At 38.5% G+C, this 23,876-nt stretch overlaps 1 protein-coding gene across 12 annotated transcripts; it reads right to left on the bottom strand.

Moving 5' to 3' along the window:
• Positions 1-412: 412 nt before the first annotated feature.
• On the bottom strand, positions 413-23,502 carry LOC122291395 (E3 SUMO-protein ligase SIZ1-like). 12 transcript variants are annotated; one of them, XM_043099093.1, is made up of 19 exons: positions 23,306-23,501; positions 23,043-23,181; positions 21,436-21,516; positions 20,954-20,996; positions 20,195-20,267; positions 17,270-17,432; positions 16,971-17,101; positions 15,151-15,219; positions 14,194-14,281; positions 13,986-14,067; positions 13,788-13,861; positions 13,428-13,535; positions 4,261-4,419; positions 3,094-3,198; positions 2,926-3,006; positions 1,623-2,838; positions 1,054-1,175; positions 758-967; positions 413-671 (listed from the first exon to the last, which is right to left on the bottom strand). In XM_043099093.1, the coding sequence occupies exons 2-17, from the start codon at positions 23,064-23,066 to the stop codon at positions 1,171-1,173; spliced, it is 2,502 nt and encodes an 833-aa protein (XP_042955027.1). In that variant the 5' UTR covers positions 23,067-23,181; positions 23,306-23,501; the 3' UTR covers positions 413-671; positions 758-967; positions 1,054-1,170. The 12 variants fall into 12 exon arrangements, with proteins under 12 accessions (XP_042955027.1, XP_042955024.1, XP_042955023.1 ...); XM_043099090.1 differs by having other exon boundaries at positions 1,054-1,148; XM_043099089.1 differs by having other exon boundaries at positions 758-1,148; positions 23,285-23,500.
• Between the last annotated feature and the right edge of the window lie 374 nt (positions 23,503-23,876).

Here is a 23,876-nt window from a genome sequence, read left to right as displayed (position 1 = left end):
ATTTCAAGAACAATCAAAAAAGCAAGAATGAGAACCAAGAAACCATCTTCATTCCTTGAAAGGGATTTTCGAGTAATCTCCAAACTCCTCGTAACCAACTAACTTCCAGAATGAATGCCCAATCCTTCCTTTACAATCAGATTGTATCTACTGCTACTTACAGTAAAACACATCGTTTAATACATGTATTTACAATTGAAACATCATCGTTCGTTGCAATGCTGCAACATCCTTACTCTTTGAAACGCACCGTTCCACTAAATTGCAACGCTTCGTTTAACCAAGACAATTAATCTTGTTAAGCTTCATTCTCAGTCAATTCCTTCTTCCACCACAGAGCCATTACGCTTTAGATGATTGTGAAGACAACAAAAAGTTTAAATAGCATGCAATACTCGAGTAAAGGAGTCTATTTGAATAACTATAAATTTTTCTATAAATAAAACTCGATTCAAATGAACATTTACAGGCTATTTGGTCTCATTATAAAACAGAGACAAATCGGCAGATATATGTATTTCTAAGGGGGACTCTCCCCCTTACCCAAAGGTTTTAAACCAATGGATTTAATTCCATCCATCCAGAATAAAATTACTATCTGCTGTACAAATTACCAGCACTGCACCTGCAGATCTTCAATGGGGGATTGAACAGAAAAGCATGAAGTGAACCTGTTAAAACAATGGTCATTAGAAGCACGGTTTATCAAGTCTAAACAGAAACATTTGGAAATGAAATAGAAGACCAGTAACTTTACCAATTGTTAGTACAAAAGGGGAAAACAGATTCTGCAGGTGCTAGCAGTTTTCTCATTAGGCAATAACAGTTTTCTTGATTTGTTCTGCCATCGATCATTATAACACATTTACATTCGATGCACACCAAAATGTTTGTCAACATACTCACTACTAATAATGAACTTGGAAAGCGACTGATCACAGGCTCACTGGATGTTGTGTTTTATATCCTGAAAAAAGTTCAAATGCCGACAAAATAGGTCCAGTTTATCTATTCAGAGTCCGATTCAATAGAGAGGTACAATCGCGGCCTTACAGAACGTTTTTGACGAGGAAACGAGAAAGGGCTATCTGATCGTTGTCTGCTTGACATGTCGGATCTACTGTCATTCATACCAAGAAGCAAAGAAGCTGCGGAAGGGAGGACAGAACATCATCCTTATCAAAAAAGATAAAAACGGAAAATTCACAAGACATAGAAGGCAATATTCCACTGCTTCCAAAATCAAATTCCCAACACACTACATTCACATGCTAATGCAGCATATAAAAATTAAAGACGGGAGAGTTTTGAATTTTCTGGAATTCCAGGTTAAAAGGGTGCGCAATAAAAATCCAACAAATACATAAAAAAGTCAACACCAATAATGCATTCGGATTTCAAGACGTGGTTTCAAATCCTGAGAAATATGTCTAAAGGAAAATTTCAGAAACTACCAGAATAATCTCTCTAACCAAACTTCCACTGGTGACAACAGTCACGTCTGCATAAAAACCGGGCACCCTTGCACAAAGATCACACCTGAAGCATTTCTCCAAACAGCCTACCAGGATGTGAACTCTTAATTAAGACTCAAGCTAAATTAAAGTCAGATGGGAACATACCAGTGTCTGCCAATGAATCCAAGGCACCTTCCCTCGATGGCATTTGTTCTCTTGAATTCAATCCATTTGGGGCTGCCGATTCACCATTACTGCCAGTGGCACCACCCCCAAGACTAAGAGAAATCCAATCCTCGGTACGAACGCCATTTGACACATCAACCCGATCTCTCATATCAGTCTGTACTGCAGCATCTGAGGGTCTTGTGGGAAGAAATATTTGAAGCGACGGATCGTCCCCAGCAAATGCCAAGGGATTATCAACTAAACCATCAATTATGTCAGTATCAGAGCGACCAATAGAGGGATCTGATAGTAAGGTAGCAGACCCCATGTCAGTCTCTGGAGCCAATGTATAGCCGTTCATTGAGGAAGAACAATTCATAGAGCCATGTTGCAAACCCACTAGGCCATCTGGCACATCTACATCAGAACTAAATAATTGAAAACCCGGACCTGCTTGAGTTCCAGGAGGTAGTGGCCAGAGAGGCATTCCAAATTCATCATCATTAAAAATATCCAAGCATGAACTTCCCACTCCAAGAGTGGGATCTTCTGGGTATGTTTCACCAATCCCAGAAGGGGGAACAGAAAAGTTTACCCCACCAGCATCAGTTGGATTGTTCTTGTAGACAGTTCCAGAAGATACTATTACGTCATCCTCTCCATCAGAGTCACTCAGAACAATAACATCTGCACTCCCTATTGGTGCAGAGGGATTATGTCCAGCAAATCCATATGCTGAATCAACATTCAAAGATATCGATTCCATCTCGATCCCATTTTGGGCAGAAAAGTCAAAATTCCCACCTCCATCCTGATTTACACTTTGATCTTCACCATCCCTACCACTTCCAGTGGCACTGCTGCTCATTGGAATAACTTTCTGCTCATAGTTTGCAAACCTTTCTTGTAATCCATTCTCAGAAGAGGTGTTCATATCTTCTGGTTTGCTGAACTCCCATAAGCCATTACTATTCTTCCTTATTCCTAGTTTCAAACCAGTATGACCTTCTGAAATACCTTCATGTTTGATCTCTTTCAACACTTCCACTCTTGGTCTAACTTGTGCATCAGGAACACAAATAGTACCATCAGGAAAATGCCACTGCGCAAGATCCCCCATATCCCTTCGTTCACTTTCATTTTTAGTCTTGACACGCCAAGAGCCATCAGGCTTCACCTCAATCTCAGCTACATCTTCGCCACAGTACCTCATCTGTACCACAAGAGAAGTACGTAGTGTTAATTCATCTCATCAACATTTGTGAGAAATATAATTTCAGAAAGCAGAAAAAGGTACTACCATAGATGTAATACGATTGAAGTAAGGGTCGATAATGATATTCTCCAATGCATAGTTCTTGAGACAAATGGGGCATTGCCACTGCATCCACAGTCCAATGCTCATTTAAACACATAAATCACTAAAAAGGACCAGAAAAAAAAGTCACATCATGTATTTGAAGCTTGCCTTTCTAGAACGTTGATTTAACTCCACAAAGACCTCAAGATCAAAACAACCCATGTGAGTACAAGGTTTGAATCTTCCAGCAACCTTCATTCTCGAACCACTCATCTATAAATTACACGAAAGAGTAAATAGTCAAAAACTTTACATTTTTTCTAAATTTGAAAAATTGTAATACTTTAGGGCAGCCAGCCACCCAAAGTACAAATCAATGGAGTGGTCAGACCACCATGTTCAAAAAGCTTTTCACATTTCAGTTTTAGAAAATAAAAAATGGTGGTCTTTCAGGGGAAAAAATATCGTGGGTATTATAAGAATTTTAATCTTATTCCAATGAAGACATCGTGTTGTCACCAAATTAAAGAATAATATACCTAGTCCTAATCCCAAAAGAATAGGAATACCCATTCAATGTATTAAATGTACCGACAAAAAATGTATTACATATTCCCTCATAATAATTAGATGTAGGATATAAATGACGATCCACTAATTCTCCAACCAGTTGGACTGCTGTTTTAAAAAAACCTTAGAAAAAACATCTCAACGTACTTCGCATGATTAAGGTGGTAAGAAAAGCATTATATATATTGAATCTCAAACTTTTCACTAAAGAGGAGAAAGTGTAATTTGAGAACAACAGAATGCTCCCTTAGCAGTTAAATTAATTTAGAAGTTTTTTATACAGACTAAACGACAGGAAAGAATGAAATTAAAAATCAATCGCTCCTTTATTGAATGTAAGCAAAAATTAATAAAATTAAATACATAGTGTGTTAACAAATGAAAACTTGACTCATCTAGAAAACATCTTTAAAAAAAAAAAAATAGAATCAAGGTAATGCACTGATGCAATCCTCGATTAAGCAATTAGGCACTTTCTATTATCCTTCAACCAGTAACATTAAGAAAATTTCTTGGTATCTTGAGTCTAAATAATACAGATTTATATGAGAAGAGAATTCTATAGAGGCATTAAAAAAATTGTTATTTATATTCAAACTGTTAAAGAAAGACTCGGTTTGCAGCACAAACACAAATAACAAACTCGTAAAAAATATTAAATAAAGTACTGCATAAATGTATTATATCCTGTGAGTGGTGCCAAACTCCATAAAAAAATCAGAGAAGCCATTTCCACTTCACCAACAATTCTGAAGAGTAACTTACCGGACATCGTAGATTGACACCAAAATAATCTGCAACAACTTCCACATCACTGTCACTGTCAGCATTATCTGTAGCTGTTCCACCACCAATCCGACAAACACGAGCAAGAGCATTTTCAAAACGCTCACCTTCAGACTCTTTGGGAATCATGCTGAGAATCTAGAGGACCAAGGCAAAATGAGATAACTTCAGGTATTACAAAAAAATTGTGGATAAATTCCCAGCAACACAAAGATTGCAAAGTTTTTTAGAATGACTCAAAACATGAAGAAACAGAATGTGAAACTTACAGGTAAATTCCTCAAGCCAGATACAACCATTCAACAAAACATGCCATGAAAAAAAAACTGAAAGCACAACCATGGATGCCTCATTGGTGCACATATTATGTCCTCAAGTGGGGTCGTAAATAAACAAGGCTACTCGATAAGCCGCTCAATACCGACTCGGTTAAACTAGAGTTCGGCTCAATTCATTTATTAAATAAGCTTTCATGAACATAAGATTATGAGCAATTTTTTTTTTTTTTTATTGGTAAAAGTAAAATTATTGAAACATAATGAAAGGCGTTGCCCGAGTACACTGTTTGTTTAATCGGTAAACAAGATTTTATTGATCAAAAGGATAGACAAGAGCCCAAGTATAGGGACATATACAAGAGCAACGCCTAAGCGTGCTAGTTTAGAGATACAAGGAATTCATGAAAAGTCATGCCATGAAAATCAATTACAATAGACCAATGGAGTGAAGTATTGAAAATAAATTTCTAAGCTCATCTATTGACTGCACTTGATGTTCAAAACTTCTTTCATTCCTCTCCCTGCAAATACACCACCATATACATATTGGAATCATCTTCCAAATTGATGTGATTTGAGAGTTACCCTGAATGTCTCTCCAAGAAGCTAGGAGGTCCATTACCTGTTTCAGCATCACCCAAGCTAATCCCATCCGAGGAAAGACTTTATTCCACAATTTCCTGGCAATCTCACAATAAAGTAGTAGATGTCAACCAACTCTCCACTCTTTTTGCACATACAACACCAATCCATGACTATGATTCAACGTTTCCTTAAGATGTCTGGGGTGAGGATCTTCCCCAATGAAGTTGTCCATACAAAAAATCATGCCTTTAAGGGCGCCTTTGTCTTCCAAATACTCTTACATGGGAATGGATTTGTATTGTGCTTGGTCATGGCTTGGTAGAAAGAATGGACTATGAACTTCCCTTTTTTAGAGGGGCACCAAAAGATCTTCTCTTAGACTCTCCCAACAAACGGGTGGAGTACAATAGGTCATAGAACTCCGAAAAAGCATCAAATTCCCAATCTTGTGCATCTACAAGGAATGTAACATTCCACTAGGGAATACCATTAGAGTATGAAGAGGTCTACAATTGAGGCTTCTTTCATACTTGCTATACCATAAGGTTGTGGAGAAGTTTCCATGAGTGCCCTATAGCCACATCATACATTGATTTTGGATCCATCAACCACCGTAAAGCAGGTATATCTTGAATGTGTCTCAACCTTTTCTTATATGCTTCCATAGCCCTACACCATAAGGCCCACTCACCTTCTTGGAACACCATCCCTCCCATGGTTCACCATGCTTAAATTCGATGATGATTCTCCACAAGGCCCGCTTTCATTGTGGTATCTCCATAGCCACTTGCCAAGCAAGGCTTTGCTGAAAAATTGTAAGTCCTGAATGCCCAAACCTCCTACTTGAATAGGAGAGCATATTCTGGCCTATCCTCCCCCCCCCCCCCCCCCTACCTTAGAGAATACCAAAACAGAGGCATACATCACCAACCAAGACACTCACTAACCTCCCAGCCAAGCCATCTTGCTGGAAACTGCCGAAAACCTACCCAGACTACACAGAAAGTTTTGACCGATCACCTCCCATCAATCTCGCATGGCTCCAATAAGCCCACGAAAGTTGGTCACTTACTCTCTCCCTTTGCTCTGCCGATTTCTCGATTTAATGGCACCAAACACTCTCTCTCAGTATCTCACCACCACGTTAAGAGGAAACCATAGCCGCACCACTATCGTAGCCTCGACTCAGGCACCCACTGTTACCCTCTGTTATCCTCACGGTAAGCCTTTCCACACGTTCTTTCCTATTCTCTCTCAAGTGACTGCTTGCTTTCAAATTGAAAGGGAGTCTTTTATTTCTTCTGTAAACCTGTTACTCTTACAATTAGGGGTAGAACTTAGTTATTTTTCAGTTGTGTCCCTTAAGTAGTAACTCCAGTTCATGAGCTATGAAATAAGATTCAAGAAGCAGCGCTACGAGGTAAGTAGCATGATCATAACCTTCATGTGTGCTATAACTATTCTGTTTTTGCATGAAAAAGGTGTTGTTTACCTATGCTATGTACAACCAATTCAAGGTTAGCCCCCTTTTATGAACCCTTGATAAATTATGACAATGTGCTTGTGGATGCAATTATGTATGCTATGTTGATTTGATTTTTTGTTAGAATGGATGCTATGTCACGAAAATCATACTTATGTTATGTAATGCTTGCTTTAATATGCCATGTTTAGTGCTATGCCATGCATAGGAGTATGACACGCCATGAAAATTCATGAAGTCAACATGTTCACATGCATCGTGATAAGATAAGTAAGTCGTGAACTTTAAATAAGCTTTAATGCTTGGCCTGATGTTATGAGTGGATGTGCAAGCCACGGACCTAATCTTGGTCTACCATATGTTATGTCATGATTTATGCGGTGCCACAGTCCTAAGTGTGGTACACCATATGTTATGCTACGGTTTATGCAATCAATGACAATTGGACGGATGCACATATGTTATGATGACTACTATACAAGTGAAAGACAAGATGAATAAGTTACGCATGAGTCATCCGGGATGCATGGAGTCAATCATTCATTCATCCATAGTATGCAATTACTTCCTAAATCCCGCCAATGTTACTAATGGATGATCCATATGCTATGTATATGTATGATTATGCATGAAAGTTTTCAAAGTCAGTTAAGGTCAAGTTTTTTTTTTTTTTTTTTTTCCCTTCTATAAGTCAAGCTTAAGGTCAAGTTTTTTTTTTTTTTTTGATAAATAAATAATTATATTGATCAAAGAATGGCAAAATGCCTGAATTACAACTCTGATACCCCACCTAAGTGGGCACATTAGAGGCAAGAAAATCTCGAAGGGCCATGCCATTAAAATCAACAGCTATGGCCCAACTACAAAGAGCTCTAAAAATAAGAATTTAAGCTCCTCTATAGATCTTTCCTTGTCTTCGAAAGTCCGCTCGTTGCGCTCCCTCCACAAACTCCACAAGATGCAGATAGGAATCATCTTCCACATAGCTCTAATCGGTTGCCTGCCTCTTATGCTAGGCCAACTGGCCAACGCTACCTCCATCGTTTTTGGCATCACCCAAACCATTGCCAAACGAACGAACACTTCGTTCCATAGAGTCCTTGCTACATCACAATGTAACAGAAGATGATTTACCGATTCTCCCCCTCCTTTACACATGCAACACCAGCCTGCGATAATGATCATTCTTTTCCTTAGATTATTAGTGGCAAGAATCTTACCCAAGGAGGCTGTCCAGACAAAGAATGAGGCTTTTGGAGGTGCCTTGTGACTCCAGATCTTTCTCCAAGGGAAATGAGAATTGGACTCTGGGGTGAGAGCCTTATAGAAAAACTTGACCAAGAAAATTCCTTTTCTTGCTGGAATCCACCACATGACATCTTCTTGCTGGTTGTTTACTCTTATAGAATAAATAAAACTGTAAAAATCTGCAATGCTACTTATCTCCCAATCCTGAACTGCTCTACCGAAATTAATGATCCAAGTAATCCGTCCCCCCGAAACCTCCATAGCATCCGCCACTAATAAATCCTTTACACTCGCCAATTGAAATAGTGAGGGGTACAAGTCTTTTAAAGCCCTGCTATCACACCATACGTCGCTCCAGAATTTAATCCTGGTTCCTGTACCCACCTGAAGCTTAACAAAGCGATTAAACACCTCCCAGCCTCTTCTAATGTGTTTCCACAATCCAACTCCATGAGCCCCACTAACTTCCCTAGTGCACCACTCTCCCCATAAGCTTCCATATTTCTTTTCAATGACCAATTTCCATAGAGAGTCTGGTTCCCTAGCAAATCTCCATAACCATTTGCCTAATAATGCCCGATTAAAGACCCTTAGGTTCCTAACTCCCAATCCTCCCCCCGGGATAGAGCGGCACACCTGTTTCCACTTAACCAAATGAAACTTAAATTCATCCCCCAAACCCCCCCACAGAAAATCTCGTTGGAGCTTCTCAATACAGGTTGCCACACTTGCTGGTATCGGGAATAGAGATAAGAAATATGTGGGTAGGTTAGATAATGTACTTTTTATCAAAGTGATTCTACCGCCTTTGGACAAGTACATTCTTTTCCACCCCGCCAAACGCCGCTCTATTTTCTCGATCACTGTATCCCATATCGAAGAAGCCCTCGAAGCACTCCCCAAAGGAAGTCCCAAGTAAGTCAAAGGGAAAGAGGCTATCTTGCAACCCAACGTTCTTGCCAAGAGAAGAGAATTAGGAACAAGCCCGATTGGCACCAATTCTGATTTGTCCAGATTTACCTTCAATCCAGAGACTGCCTCAAAGCAGAAAAGTAGGGCCTTTAACGCTTGAACCTGCCTTTGGTCTGCTTCGCACATAATCAGAGTATCATCTGCAAATAATAAGTGGGAAATATTAATAATACCCCTATTTGGGGTTCCTATCGAGAAACCTGTTATAACACGATTCACAACCAAAGCCGATAGCATCCTGCTTAGTGCCTCCATGATTATGACAAAATTCAAGGGGGATAATGGGTCCCCTTGTCTCAATCCACGTGAGCTTTGGAAAAAACCCACTGGCACTCCATTCAATAAAACAGAGAATTTTGCCGAGGAAATGCACCAATGGATCCATGTTCTCCATCACTCTCCAAAACCACACCTCCTTAGTAAATGAAGAAAGAAATCCCAGTTGACATGATCATACACCTTTTCCATATCAAGTTTGCACATTATCCCTGTTTTCAGGGCTTTCATTCGACTATCAAGACATTCATTAGCAATTAACACCGCATCCAGGATTTGTATTCCTTTTACAAAAGCATTTTGGGGTTGACAGACAATCTTCCCCATCACCTCACTCAGTCTATTCGCAAGTACCTTGGAAATTATCTTATACACTCCACTCACTAGACTAATAGGCCTGAAATCCTTAAATCTCCGATGCCCCCACCTTCTTAGGAATCAAAGCAAGGAACGTTTTATTAAGGCTTTTTTCAAATCTTCCATCGCTGTAAAACTCCTGAAAGACCTTCAAAAGGTCTTCCTTAATAACTTCCCAACAACCCTGAAAGAAACCCATAGAGAAGTCATCTGGTCCTGGTGCCTTGTCCTTTGCCATTTTCCTCACAACTTCAAAAACCTCCCTCTCTTCGAAGTCCCTTTCTGGGTGTGATGCATCACTCAAGCATATGGTGTTAAAATCCAGCCCATTCAATGGAGGTTGCCATCCCACCTACTCCTTAAGTAGGTTCTCATAGAATTCCACAACATGATTTTGGATTACCTATTCATCTCTACACTCCTCTCCATCCACCTTCAACATCTCAATATTATTATCCTGTGTGAGTTTGCAATTCTGTGGAAGAAACCCGTGCTCCGATCCCCTTCCCTCAACCATAGAGCCCTTGACTTTTGACGCCAAGACATCTCTTCTAAAAGAATCAACCTTTCAATTTCTGCAACCAGCTCAACCTTCCTCTCTTGTTCCGCCTGAGTGAGATGTTGTACCTCTTGCAGTCTCTCAATCTCCTGGATTTCTAACAACTTTGCTTTTTTCATTTCCTCTACGTTGCCAAAAGATTCCACGTTCCATACTTGTAAATCTTTTTTGAGAGCTTTCATTTTTGCCGCAAAAATGAAACTAGGAGTACCTTGGAATTGGTAGGAAGACCACCACTGTTTTACCCTATCCACAAACCCTTCCGATTTCAACTACATATTCTCAAATTTAAAAGGCCGACGACCTTTACGAATGCCTCCACAATCGAGCATAATCGGCCAATGATCCGAACCAATACGGGGCAACCGCTTCTGCCAAACCTCCGGAAAATGACATTCCCATTCCGGTGAAATTAAAAACCGATCCAGTCGTGACCATGACTGATTATTAGACCACGTAGCAGTACCACCGGCTAAAGGCAAGTCTACCAAGTTCAAATCGAAAATGCATTCCGAGAAAGCTTCCATTGCTGGCCATAATCTTCTACTTCCTGACTCTTCGCTTGGGAATCTCACAACGTTGAAATCTCCCCCTATACACCAAGGGAGATCCCACTAGTTGTGGATCCCAACAAGTTCATCCCATAACAAGCTCTTGTCTTTGTCTAAATTGGCACCATAAACTCCTGCAAAAGCCCAAAGATAGTTATCGGCTACACTCTTAAAAGAGCAAGCCACCGTATAATTTCCAATAAACTCCTCCACCCTTTCTACAACACGTCTATCCCACAAAACCACAATTCCTCCTGACGCCCCATTTGAGGCCAAATAAGCCCAATCTACATGAACCCCGCTCCATAAACTTCGCACAATTCCCCTATCAATATAATTCAATTTAGTTTCTTGCAAACAAACAATATCCACTTTCCATTCCCTGATCATATTTCTTATCCGCAAGCGCTTGTCTACTTCATTTAGCCCACGGACATTCCAGGTCACTATTTTTGGTTTCATGGAGGAACAGTCTGCCCCTTCCCTTCTACTCTACTCCTACTAGTGCTGCCCTCCACATTCATAGACCAAGACAGTCTTTGAGCTCCCGGTGCTTCTTTGATTCTCCCTTAGTTTTTGTTTACGCCCCACCTCAATTGCTATGAACAAGGCCATGACCTGCTCCTCATACCCGTCACATTCAAGCCCAACTATTTTCTGTATTTCTTTCACCTTGTGAAATACCCAATCCGAGACATTCAGTTGAACTGGGAAGTAGAAATTCAATGGAGTGGATTCCTCCATTCTATTTAACTGGTTTCCTTGAAAAACTCCATCTAGAGTTATATCTTCCAACCCCATCTGTCCACCATCAATAGGAACCTCAAACACCCCCTCCACCGAAAGGATACAGTCATCGGGCCTCTCCCCCTCCAAAACTTCCATCTCCGAATCACTCTCTGAAAGGATTGAGAGTTCCAACCCACCTGCCTCTATATCTCCTGCATAAAATGGCGTCGTCTGGCCATCACGGAGTGGGGAAAAATTTTCTACAGTCGCCAGAGTTGAAGTGCTTAAAATCGGCCTAGGGTACTGTACACCCATCGCCACCGGCACCTTGCCGGAACCTCCCCTTGCTCTCGTCGGCACCTTCTGTGGACTCACCGTTGGCAAGTCAGACGCCGGCGAGCATAACACGAGCTCAGGCGTAGTCGAAACTGCGTTGATGGGTAACGGGTCATGCGAAAGGGGTATCGGGTTCGTGGGTGAGCCGGCCTCAGGGCTCAGGTTATGAGTGGGCTGGGATAGCCCAAGCCCAGGCCCTGGGCCCCTTTCTAAAACCGAAACACTAGGCCGGGCCTTATCCAATGAGCCCGGCCTTTCTACATCCAGAGTTACTGCAAGAGGCTGAGGCCCACATTTGGGCCCTTTTGGCCCTTGATCACACGGCCCCGAAACCACTACACCCTCAGCAAACTTCATCTCCCCCTAACCTTTTATATCCTCTCTCATCCCGACATACGCACGTAGCTCCTCCATCTCCCTCTGCATTTTTCTCAACTGCCCCTGCAAGTCCAACAATCACCTACTACTCACCCACGTCTCCTGCCCAACCTTAGGCCTGCCATATCCTGATCCCCCGTACAGCTCGAGTGGCTCGAAACGTGTACGAGCCATAACACCGTGTTACGGCACACAACCACCTCATATTTTTCCTTCCAACCCCTTTCAGAGATACGAATGTTAACTCCTCTCGCAAACACGATTCTCTTTGCTTCTACCACTATCTCTCTAGGCATTTTCAGTTAAACAAAAAAATTTCTGAGAACTACATGATGAGATCTTTTTTTTTTTTTTTGATAAGTAACTACATGATGAGATCTAAGAACAACTAATGTTTTACTCCATGGTGAGTGACACCCTAAATATAGACTTCGGAATCAATAAAACTCTTCGACAATAAAAGATAAAATGAAAAACAGAAAAGAGATACTGAGTCTTTGACTCATTTGTTTGTTTGTTTTATGTTTTAATGTCCCAGATGATGATGTCGTGGACACTGGGCAGGAGTTCCAAGAGTAGATTTATGTTCCATAGAATTAGACCTTGAATAAGTGTTATTGCGACATGGGATTAGTTTATGCTTAAGACATTTGAATGAGTGTTATTGCCACATAGGACTAGTTCATGTTTACTTTATTTAGTTTTTGCCTTTATATTATAAAACCCTGTTATGCTAAGCTAGTTTTATGATTCAATAAATGAGGTATTTTTATGATGTGGAATCTCTTTACCGAGCATAATGTTACAAAGGTACTTGACATTCTTGAACTATGGAAATGGATGTTACAACACGAAGTATTCACAAGAAAACACTTAATTACAATCTAGGAACAAGAAAATGATACAAGGAAAAACTTACAATCAATTATTAAATGATGCAAATCGTATAAAGCTCAACTCAACTTGTATAAACTCAAATAACTTCATATTAATTATTTTTATAGTATTATCACTATATTTATAATGAGAATAGTTTTCATATTTAAAGAGATATGGGAAATCATGTTCCTAATGCTAAACATGTTACTTGAATCATGATAAATATAATCATTCATATATGTATACATAAACTTCATAAAGATCATCGGCCACACCAATAAATCAGATTTCTTAATGAAAGATTGATGATCAATGCATCATATATGCAATTTCTAAACAAATGAACGGTCATCACGCTTTACTTTCATTTCAAGATAAATGACCATGCAGTTCCAAAGTACATCATTCCATACTGTACTCCCATCTTCAAAATTCCTTAAAAGCAGATTATACAGTACTGCATAGCAATTTCAAGAAACCATACCAGAAGATACTGATGGAACAAGCAAAATTACCTGATGAACAGTTTGCCGCTTTACAATTCGAACACCAAAACAGAATATGCGAGCATCACATCCCGTTAAGGAAATCTTATTAATTCCGTCTTTTGTGTACGGAGTAATCTGACAAAAAAAGTAAACTAATAAATTAAACAAAATCTCAAAGGTAAAGCATGATAATTCTATTTAATAAATAAAAATTTAGAAGATTAATGAACCAACTCTCAATCATGCACAGCATTCTTTTTTTTTTTTTTTTTTATAAGTATCATGCACAGCATTCTCACATAAGAATTATAAGCACATCAAGTGGGACCATGAGAAAGAAGTTGAAAACTACAAGAAAAAGTTTTCTATCGAGAGGCAGATACTCACAATTGGACCATCATCGCGACCATTAGCTCCAAGCAGTTGTGAGCCAGGTCTATTGATTGCACGTACAGGCATACCTACAAGTGGGCGATAGGAATATAAAAGACATCAACAAAAGTTTTGATTTAAACACAACCTAAAGGAATGGTCATTCACATTACACTAATGCACAAAAGCAAGTGTTTGACTTAATCCCCATACCATTGACTTGAAGATGAAGATCTACATATTGCGGCCACTGCATCCTAAATGGAACCTTGTCATTCAGAAGCATACACCAAGCCTAGTGATGTATCATTATGTACAAATCAACACATCTATAAGTGAATAGGTTTTAAGTTCATCATATATTATTCTATACACTAAATATGGTGCAAAATCCATCATTGGCTAAACAATCATAACCAACCTGAACATCATATTCTTGTTTTGCCAGTAAGTCCTTGTCAGCCCTCGTGAGTTGAAATGTTTTCTCCAGGCTTTGCACGGGGTTCGTACTGGACAATTAGCAATAAGGATCAAGACAAAAATATTTTGTTATCGGTAAACAAAATTTTATTGATAATAAGGATAGGCAAGAGCCCAAGTACAAAAAGGTAAATATCAAAACATATTTATATTTAGATTAACACATTGATATACAGGCATGAAGTGTGCTCTTCTGTGTATACACATGGATCAAGAAACAGTTATTTAATGGGTTGGATGCATATCCACTTCAGTAACTAAAACCAGCTTTAGAGAAAAATCCTCCAAAAAGTTTCCTTACTGCATATCCACTTATCATTTCTTTTTTGATAGGTAAACATTCACTTGTCATTTCTTTGTCGGCTAAATATACAGTGATAACAGGGAAGTGATGATAACAAGTGAATCTATGCCTTAAAATACTTGACAGAAAATGTGAAGCTATGTTTTTTTTTTTTTTTATAAGTGAAAATGTGAAGCTATGTTCACAATATGACCTGATTAAATGTGGGAATAAAATGAAGCCAGATGTAATGGCATCTTTCCTTTAGTTCAGCGAATGGAATCAAAATCAATCCTGTTATATCCACAGCTTAAACAGATATCATTTTAATTGGAAGCACTTGAATGACTCATGAATAATAGATAATTACAAAAAGACTTATCATGTCACAGCAAAAATGCACAAAAAAATCTTTACAGAAAAACAATTTCTGAACCAAACCTAATGTTTTAGTCAAGGAGAAGAACAAATTGTCTGCATGGTTACAATCCTCTTCTTTTAGTTTCAAAAATTAAACTAAATTTCCATTTCCAACTTTCTTCACTTCCAAACCATCAATGAATACCCGGCAGCAGAGGAAATATTAAAAACCACCCAACCCAGTAACCCACTCACCCATCAGTTGGAATCTTTGTATTAGTCCACTTCACAGGATATAAAGGATTTGCCACCGTAACCCAAAAACTGTACACAAATTAACACATTAGAAAAATTATAAACACAATGACGAAGCATGCAGATAAAATTGACTTTAGCACATAAAGTTACAGTTGAAAGTACGTATAGTAGAGAATCCTAAAAACTAAATCTGTCTTAAACCCAACAGTTCTACTTCTACATCATGCCGTATCCAAAAGCAAATACCATCCAATTAAACCACCACCACTGCAAGTCATCATCTTGAATGTCACAGCCAATTTTTCACCAATGGACCATATCTACGTTAACATTGCCATGATTTTTTTTCCTGATGGGTAGGCATAATTTACATGACATGAAACTTCAAATTAGTAAATAAATGGTGAGTACTGAGTTTCCTGCTTCCAACTATCTTTCCAAACATCCAGTAGGGCATGTGCTAGATCAAACAATGCTTAGTAGTAAGTCTCACATTGCTTAAATATGACTATTGTATTACCTTGGCCTCCTCCTATATAAAGGTTGGCCTAGGAGGCCAAGACAATCCAAAATATAACTCTAATGAGTTTAAATTCTTTTTGTATTTATAAATTTTAATTCATAATTTAAATTATATTATAATTTGGCTCCAGTTTTTAGACCCAATAGCTTGGCCTAGGCGGGGGGTGAGACGGATGGCATTTTGACCCTGCCCCCCCAGCTACCGAGGCAAGTTGTGAGGAAGGATCCCCCCGCCCTGCACCATGCGGGTAGCACCCCTAGTTTGAAAGGGAATTTTGACAAATCAGAAATGGTGCCAATTGGAAGTGTTAACAACATAAGACAGTTGGCTAGCACGTTGCTCACCAAATAATCAATTTCCAAGGAGAAAAATTTGGCAACATAAGGCACCTCTTAAAGCGGCATTTTTCACGTGGACAGCTTCCCAAGGTAAGATCCTGACAAGAAATAACTTTTTAAGAAATGCAAGGTGATTGTAGTGGATTGGTGCTACGTGTAAGAAAGCTTGGGAGATGGTGGATCATCTATTACTACACTGTGAGACTGCTAGAGTGTTATGGAATGAAGTTGTGTATTCTGTGTGGCTGCACTATTGGCAAGCTAGACAAATTTGAGAGGCATTCAACAAATCAAAGTTGTGAGGAAGATGATCCCAATATGTATTCTGTGGTATCTATGGCAAGAACCCAATGAACAGACATTCGAAGACAAGGAGCGCACAATAGAGGAATTAAGAGCTTTGTTTGCTAGAACTCTATGTTCATGGGCCATACTGTAAAACTTTAATGGCCTCAACTTTCATGACTTTCTTGTCTCTATTGCTTCAACAAAGATAGGGCGTACCTTTGTATATCATCTTGTATACTCAAGCTATGCCTATCATTATTCAATAAAATTGTTTACTTATATATATAACTATTTTGACGAAATAAGAGGATGAGCCTTTAATTTCGCACCTGTGCACACTAAAAAAATGTGCGAGATATACTTATTATAAATAATAAAGACCAACTAAAAGTATAGGAGAACCATAGGTCACATAAAATATAAAAATTCAAAATAAAATAAACAAACTCATGCATGCAAATATACTATACATGAATTACCCCCCCCCCCCCCCCCCCCTCTCCATAACAACAAAAGAAGAAAGGCCACAAAGATAAAGAAAGAAAACAGATTGATTCCATCAGGTATAATAACAGCCCAAAATAGCCACATGCAATTAAAAGAAGTCATTACAAGTCCCCCACCCTCCATATACATTCAAAAAACTGAAAGGAACATGATATACATACGGGTCAGCGCGACTAAGTCGACAAAGTTCACAATAAAACAAATCAGGAACTTGGGGATTCCCTTCTGTAGGTTTCTCCATAATTATAACACAGCTAATGTGTTGCCACACATGGCATCTCGGATCCTCGCACTGCCAATTACAAAAGGGACACAAAGTAAAAAAAAACATTACCAATCAATTGAAGAAGTTAGGAGGAATTCTTACTCATATGGTTATGATTTATATTATTCTAACTGAGATTGCACAATTTAAATGCAATCTGAGCATCCAGATAAAAGAAAAAAGTATCAAACATACCTTGATCATTGACTCCGACTCCAATGAGTTCCCACAAAGGCAGCGAATTTTTGTATCTAGTTGAAATTGGTCGTCAAGTTCCCCTTTAACTTTCACATTACTACTATCTGACACGCCTTGTCCATTTGAAGCTAAATCAGTGGCCCCAGAGACCTGCATTTTTCTAAGGAAACAAAGAGACGTATGTCAAAAAGTGGTAGGAATTTTAATCAAGCTCGTAGGCCCAAAAGTTTATATCAAGAACCGTAAAGGTTTAGTGGATGGTTTGTTTATAAAGACAAAGCCCACAAATGTCTTCATCTTCAAACACACTAGGTTTCATGGCAACAATATAGTATACGCATTCACGCACAATCCAACCCCCTCATGCACATAGAGAAATTCCAGTTGCTGCTAGGGTTGCCGTCAACCCACCTTTCTACCAAGCCTCACGTTGTTGTTGTCTCCCCAGTCCATAGCCAACACACTCACTGCCTCCCCTCATTGCCATGTCGCACGGAAGAGCAGCCTCCAAGAAGAGCCACGCCGCTGCATTGTGAGACAACCAAGCCCTCACAATAGTTGCAACCTCACACAAGCTGTTGCCGTTGGAACCATTGCAAACAACATAGACCAGCGTCACAACCACTAGCCAGTAAACACCCAAACCACTCCCTTGACCCACCATGTAGAGGCTCATCTAGAGCCACAAGTCTCCCCATCTTGGCCACCGCCCACCCCCTTTTTTTTCTACACCCAAAACCAAGTACCTCAACCCAACCACTGCGTTTGTGCTACCAACGATAGAAACTCCATCACCTTGCCAAAGCAAACCACTGCTAGTGACGTCCAGCCACCAGAAACTGCCCAAACGCTGCCTAGCATTGCCCATCCTCCTTAGCCACATCCGAGAACTATGCAATGTACCATGAACCAACCAGCCTTCCTCGTTACACCAGAATTGAAGACCAAATAACATAGGCTCCTCCACTGTCAGCCACCATCCATCCAAACCAAGCCAGTATACCACCGTGAAGAGCTCAAGCCAACCATCAGCAACAGCTCTAGGTCGCAGGAGATCGTCGGACTGCGGCCCCCCACTACTCGGTTGTGCTCCTCCTCTCAACACGGTTGACTACCTAAGAGAACTCTCTCTCTCTCTCTCTCTCTCTCTCTCTCTCTCTCTCTCTCTCTCTCTCTCTCTCTACGTGAGACACTATGTCAATGCGGCGTGTCTCTCTTGTGAAGTTAGCCTCTTAAGTTTTTATGAGTTGGATATATGGGTTGAGGTTATAATATACTTGGGTGGACCCTATAGGTGATCCTGATTTGTTATAAACAGGCCATGGGCTTGGACTTATGTTTTATGGGTTTGATGGGAAATATCGATTTATGAGAGTTTGGGCCCACGAAAGGTTAGACTATTGTTAGGGTAATTGACAGAATGTCGGAAATTAAACTTGGACACGTTAACACTAGATTTACAGTTTTAACATCAATGTTATGGAGTTAATGAGATTTTTTAGGATTTTAGGCTTTAGGAAATATAGGTTAATTTAGTATTTCAAGTTCTAATTATGAAGTACATGTTTAATTATACATTGACGAAAATTACAGGCCTATTTCATAGGTAATCGGTTTCCCCTCGAAAATATTGGATTAATACTACGAGGTAAGTAGCATGATCATACCCTTACACGTATATATGGTAAACGACATATCTTTTATAAAAATATTATACAGGTATGCCTTCCATTGGAAGCCCCTTTTTACGTACACGTCTTGAAGGAAATGATTTCTGACTACCATGACAAATTTATAAATGCCATGATTTTATGCATAAGTTTCATGTTAGTTGCACGACATATGCATCAAAATATTTTTGAAAAGCCATGATATTATGTGAAGAGTTATGCATCAAGATATTTTATGAAAAGCCATGATTTTATGTGAAGAGCTATGCATCAAAATATTTGTGAAATGTCATGATTTTATGTGAAGAAACATGTATCACGATATTTTATGAAAGACTACAATTTCATTTTGATTTATGATATCATAAGACACGATTTGATTTGAAATCTATGATATGATAAGACAAGATATGATATGATATGCATGTATGATTTATGATGAAGTATGACTATTAAGATAAGTAATGGCCCATGTAATGATATGAAGACAGTACCATATGTTTAAGGAGCATATTGCATTGCCAGAATGTTCACACTAGTAGTGTACCCAATGTTGTCTTCCTTATGTATGGATTTCCAAACCGCGGCCACGGGTGAAATCGGAATCTTTTAAGATTCACCAACCCTAATTCACGAGGGTCAATAGTGGGTACTGGCCTATGACAAGTGAAAGACAAGTTAAGGCATTTCATGCATAGATCAGGTTCATATTCATGTTATTTATGTATGTAATCGTGAGCATGCATGTTTTCTAAGGACCCTTGTGTTTGTATTATGTTTACTGTATGATGTGTTATGTATTAAGTATTCGACTCATTTTTGTATGTTTTATATTTTAACCATCCCAGGCGATGATCTTTATGAGAATGGAGCTGCATGACAAGAATTGGCCTAGGGAGGCAAGGCAGAGGCCTAGGCAATTTATAACATGCTCAGTTTCATGATTAGTTTAATAAATTATTTTGTTAAGAACATGAGACTTGACTGATTTTAATAAGTGCTTCCACGTACTCTTTTAGATTTTAAGTACTTTAATAAAAAATGACTTTGTTTTATTTTATGGAATCTTTTATACTTGGTGCTTCATTAAGAAGAAAATTCAGTCAAGTTTAGTAGCATGTCGTTCCCTTAGATTTCTAAAAATGATGTTTTTCTTAACCCTAGGGGATGGGGTGTTACAAAAATAAAAGCACACCATTAGTAACTTGCTGATAGAAACAAGGAAGAAAGGTCTAGTAAAGAGAAGACGAACCTAAATATGTCATCCACTAGTTTCGCCGCTAGTTCCTTTCCAACACCATTCTTCTTTGGCCACATTTTGGAAACTGTAAAAGAGTAACATTGAGACTTATCAAACCTATCGAAACCAATTCACATTTAGGAATTATGAAACTAAGGGAAAAAGATGGAAGAACATAAGTGCATTGGTGAGAATCAATATGATTCAGAGATGTTCAACAAATTACAAATAAACTTGTGCATGCAACTTCCCTGCCACCAAGAGAAGAAAGATGGCACACCACAACAATTTAAAACACCTGAAGCAAAATAGCTTGAGAAGCAAAACTAGGTGCGTGAGCACAAAGAATGAGGCTTGTCTCCAACATCTTGAGATTCTACAACATCCAGATCATAATTTATACAAGTTTGTAACTTGGTCAAAAGACTCTAAATGAAAGCGCAGAACAAATAAAAGTATACTCAAATACCACTAACCACAACAAAAGGAAAGCATAAGGGAAGATGTGCCACAAGTAGAAAGAATATAGATAGCAATGCAGACAATTGAATCAAAATGCTAATTAAGCATAGCATAGAAATTTCCCAGGCTTTATGAGTGTTATTCAATCTAATCACTTCAAATTTGTAACATTTTCCCACAATACATACACTAACAACAGATATGATAATAGGAAAGTTAAGATAGAAAATACAAAACGAACACGTGAGTTTAGTGTCAACAATTTATCAAGGATGACTCCAAAAGAATAATATGGAAGAAGACTTATACCTTGCTCATCAGAGAGAAGGGCTAATATTCGGTCAACAAGGTCCTACACACAGTAAATCATGGGCAAATGAAATTATTAAATCCAATTCAGAAGACTAAAAGAGACAACTTAATAAGACTTTGTCATAATGGTCTCATAAATCAACCAGCAATGAATCAGTTCGACTTGGGCAAAACCTTTTGCCAATTTCATATCATCTCAGCAGAAAGTCCAGCCAATTCTAATCCACAAATAACTATCCAGCAGAACTACTACAAGTCAAGAAAGCTTCTACTGGTGGCACAAAGGTAGTAAGTGAAAGAAAGATAATGAGATCGATTCCAAACAAAGCAAACTTTTTTTATTCGAAGTATTAAGAGAAGAAAAAGCATAATGTAGTTGCAAAACTAAAATACCATTCCATTTTTCACACAAGACAACCATGATTGCACATTAGTTAATGATGCCAGTAGAACCAAAAGCAACAATTCTGGCATCCCACCTGCTTCTTCCCCTGCTTTGAAAGACCTAACTGAGTGAGAACATCCTTGAGCTCTTTTATTCGAAAATATGCTAATTTATCCTACAAGAGGAAACAAGTTGACATAAAAATCACTCCAAAGAGATGAACACTGGCCAACAATCCTAAAATACCCGATCCAAAAGTTTACAGGTAATAGTGACACCAAAAATGCTCCGAATTTTAACAGACAACCAAAAATAGAACACCCTATTCCCTTTACAGATTTAAGGTCAAGTATATGTAAAGCTAACAATAGCGAACTCTGAAAAGACCCCTTAGCTGCCCAGATTCCAACTATAATTATTTCCCATGCTAACAGTATATGCTTCAATTTAGAAACAAATCAATGCCGCAAATTGTTCACAATGAAAAGTTGCATATTTGCAAGAACATCGATACAATGTCAGAGGGAGAGAGAGATTAACCCAGAGTTGAAACTCTCAATCTACAAACAACCCATCACCTTCTCCAATGAACAGTAAATTAATATATCAAGAATATGTCTAAACAATACACTTATCAAAGAAAATGTCTAAACAATACAAATCAGAGTTCGACGAAGGGGAAGGAGAAAGAGTCCCCAAAACACAACAGATAGAGAAGTATTTATTCAATCACATAGTTTAGAATCATAGAATATGGCGCCCAAACATATATTACAGCTCGCTCTCCAGAAGTTATTTATGGGAGGAGCACATGGCATGAAGTAAATCAGTTGACAAAACTAATCACATAAATTCCAAATGGGATTTTAAATTAGAATCATCAAAGCAGCAAAGAGGCTGCATATTTGGATGCCGAGATTTTGAGGACAGTTTGAACTTAGAACACCGATTGTTTGGGACACATCTTGAATTCATCTTAAAAGCTCTATGAGACAATTTGGTGTCTAAAGAAAGAAGAATGAGGGGGTGATAGAAAACTAACACGGGCGATGCAATCATTTGCCTAATACTCCAAACAAGCATGACAAGCTAGATTAAAAGCAATACCTGGAGGGTGAAAATTTACTTATTCACACCCCTGCAATATTGCCCTTTACTATCCTTTCATAACTAGCATCACATGCTTTATAGGAACTGACTAGCAATTCTATTGATCAATCAGCAACTGAGGCCATCTGAGTTTACCACAGTATCCAACATCATATTTCCTATTTGCAGATAAGTAACCAAACCAAATGTGTGCTTGCAATAAGCTCGTGCCAAAAGTACTCCATGTAAGCTGATTTCACTAGGAGAGTCACCAATACGCCATGCATTAATTTGTTCTCTAGATTCTCAACAGCAAGAAAAAGTTATGTATTAAATTTCCAACGTGTTGATATAACATTGTCCATCAACATTTTATTTTTTCTAGTTTGATTTCAGTGCCAAAGGTGGGAGGATGGGGTGTGGTATAGTATAACTCCAACATAAATGAACTATTCTAGACAATTACACGATAGTTCATACATATTGCATGATCGCACAGCTTACCTCCAAATTAAAAGTAATAAAATCAACACAAATATAATCGACCGGTATTTTTTTAATAAATATAATCAACCGGTAAATTGTAGAAGGTACTTAACAATAGCTATATACCTTGCAACTAGCTACCAAATCCATTTCTTTTACGCCCAAAAAAAAGCCCAAGCCAGTACAAAGCGTGGAGTCCGAACCACGGATTATCAGCAGCAAAGCAATAAAACCAGCAACAGGCTCTCGGAAAAAAGCAATCGATCTGGTAAAAACAAACAGAAGGCTAATCAAATTTCAAAACTAAATCACAGAATTACCAAAAGGGGAAAAAAAGAAACGAAGGCAACGAATTCAGCCAAAAAGACCTGAAACGAAAGCAGAAGTACCGGGAAACGATAGTAATCTTTACGTCCGTGATGGAATTGAAGGCCGATGGTGTAGAATAGGGTTCGGAAAATAGAGTCGCGCCGACTTTTTCTTTTTTTGTGCCCTTTCCGACTCGTCCCCCTCCTGTGTCGTATTCTGCGTTTCCGTGTTTTGACCGAGAACCACCACTTCCCCAACCAGGAAATCTCCCTATTACGACGTTCGGACCTATCCAGCATTTCCAATCCGATTTTTTTACACGGACAAGTCCGGGTTAGGTTTCGGTGCGCTTACGAGTAAAAAGACGGTCTTAGCCCCTTTATATAAATATTCTCATTTTATCACATTTTATATAAAAATAATATTATATACAGTCATTTTTACATATTTTTTTATATATTTTATTAATATAATTAATTGAATTAATTTTTTTAATACTTAATCAATCACATCAATAAAATATATAATAGAATACGTAAAAATGACTCATATAAAATTTTTGTTCATATAAATATTATAAATTTTAAAATTTTTTTATATAAAATAGAATAAATAATTCAATTTTTTTAATTTTAAAATAAAAAAATATTA

This window comes from Carya illinoinensis, chromosome 13 (genome assembly GCF_018687715.1).
Source record: "Carya illinoinensis cultivar Pawnee chromosome 13, C.illinoinensisPawnee_v1, whole genome shotgun sequence".
NCBI lineage: Eukaryota > Viridiplantae > Streptophyta > Magnoliopsida > Fagales > Juglandaceae > Carya > Carya illinoinensis.
Note: the sequence above shows the minus strand (reverse complement) of the source record. Positions and strands in the feature narration are given on the sequence as shown.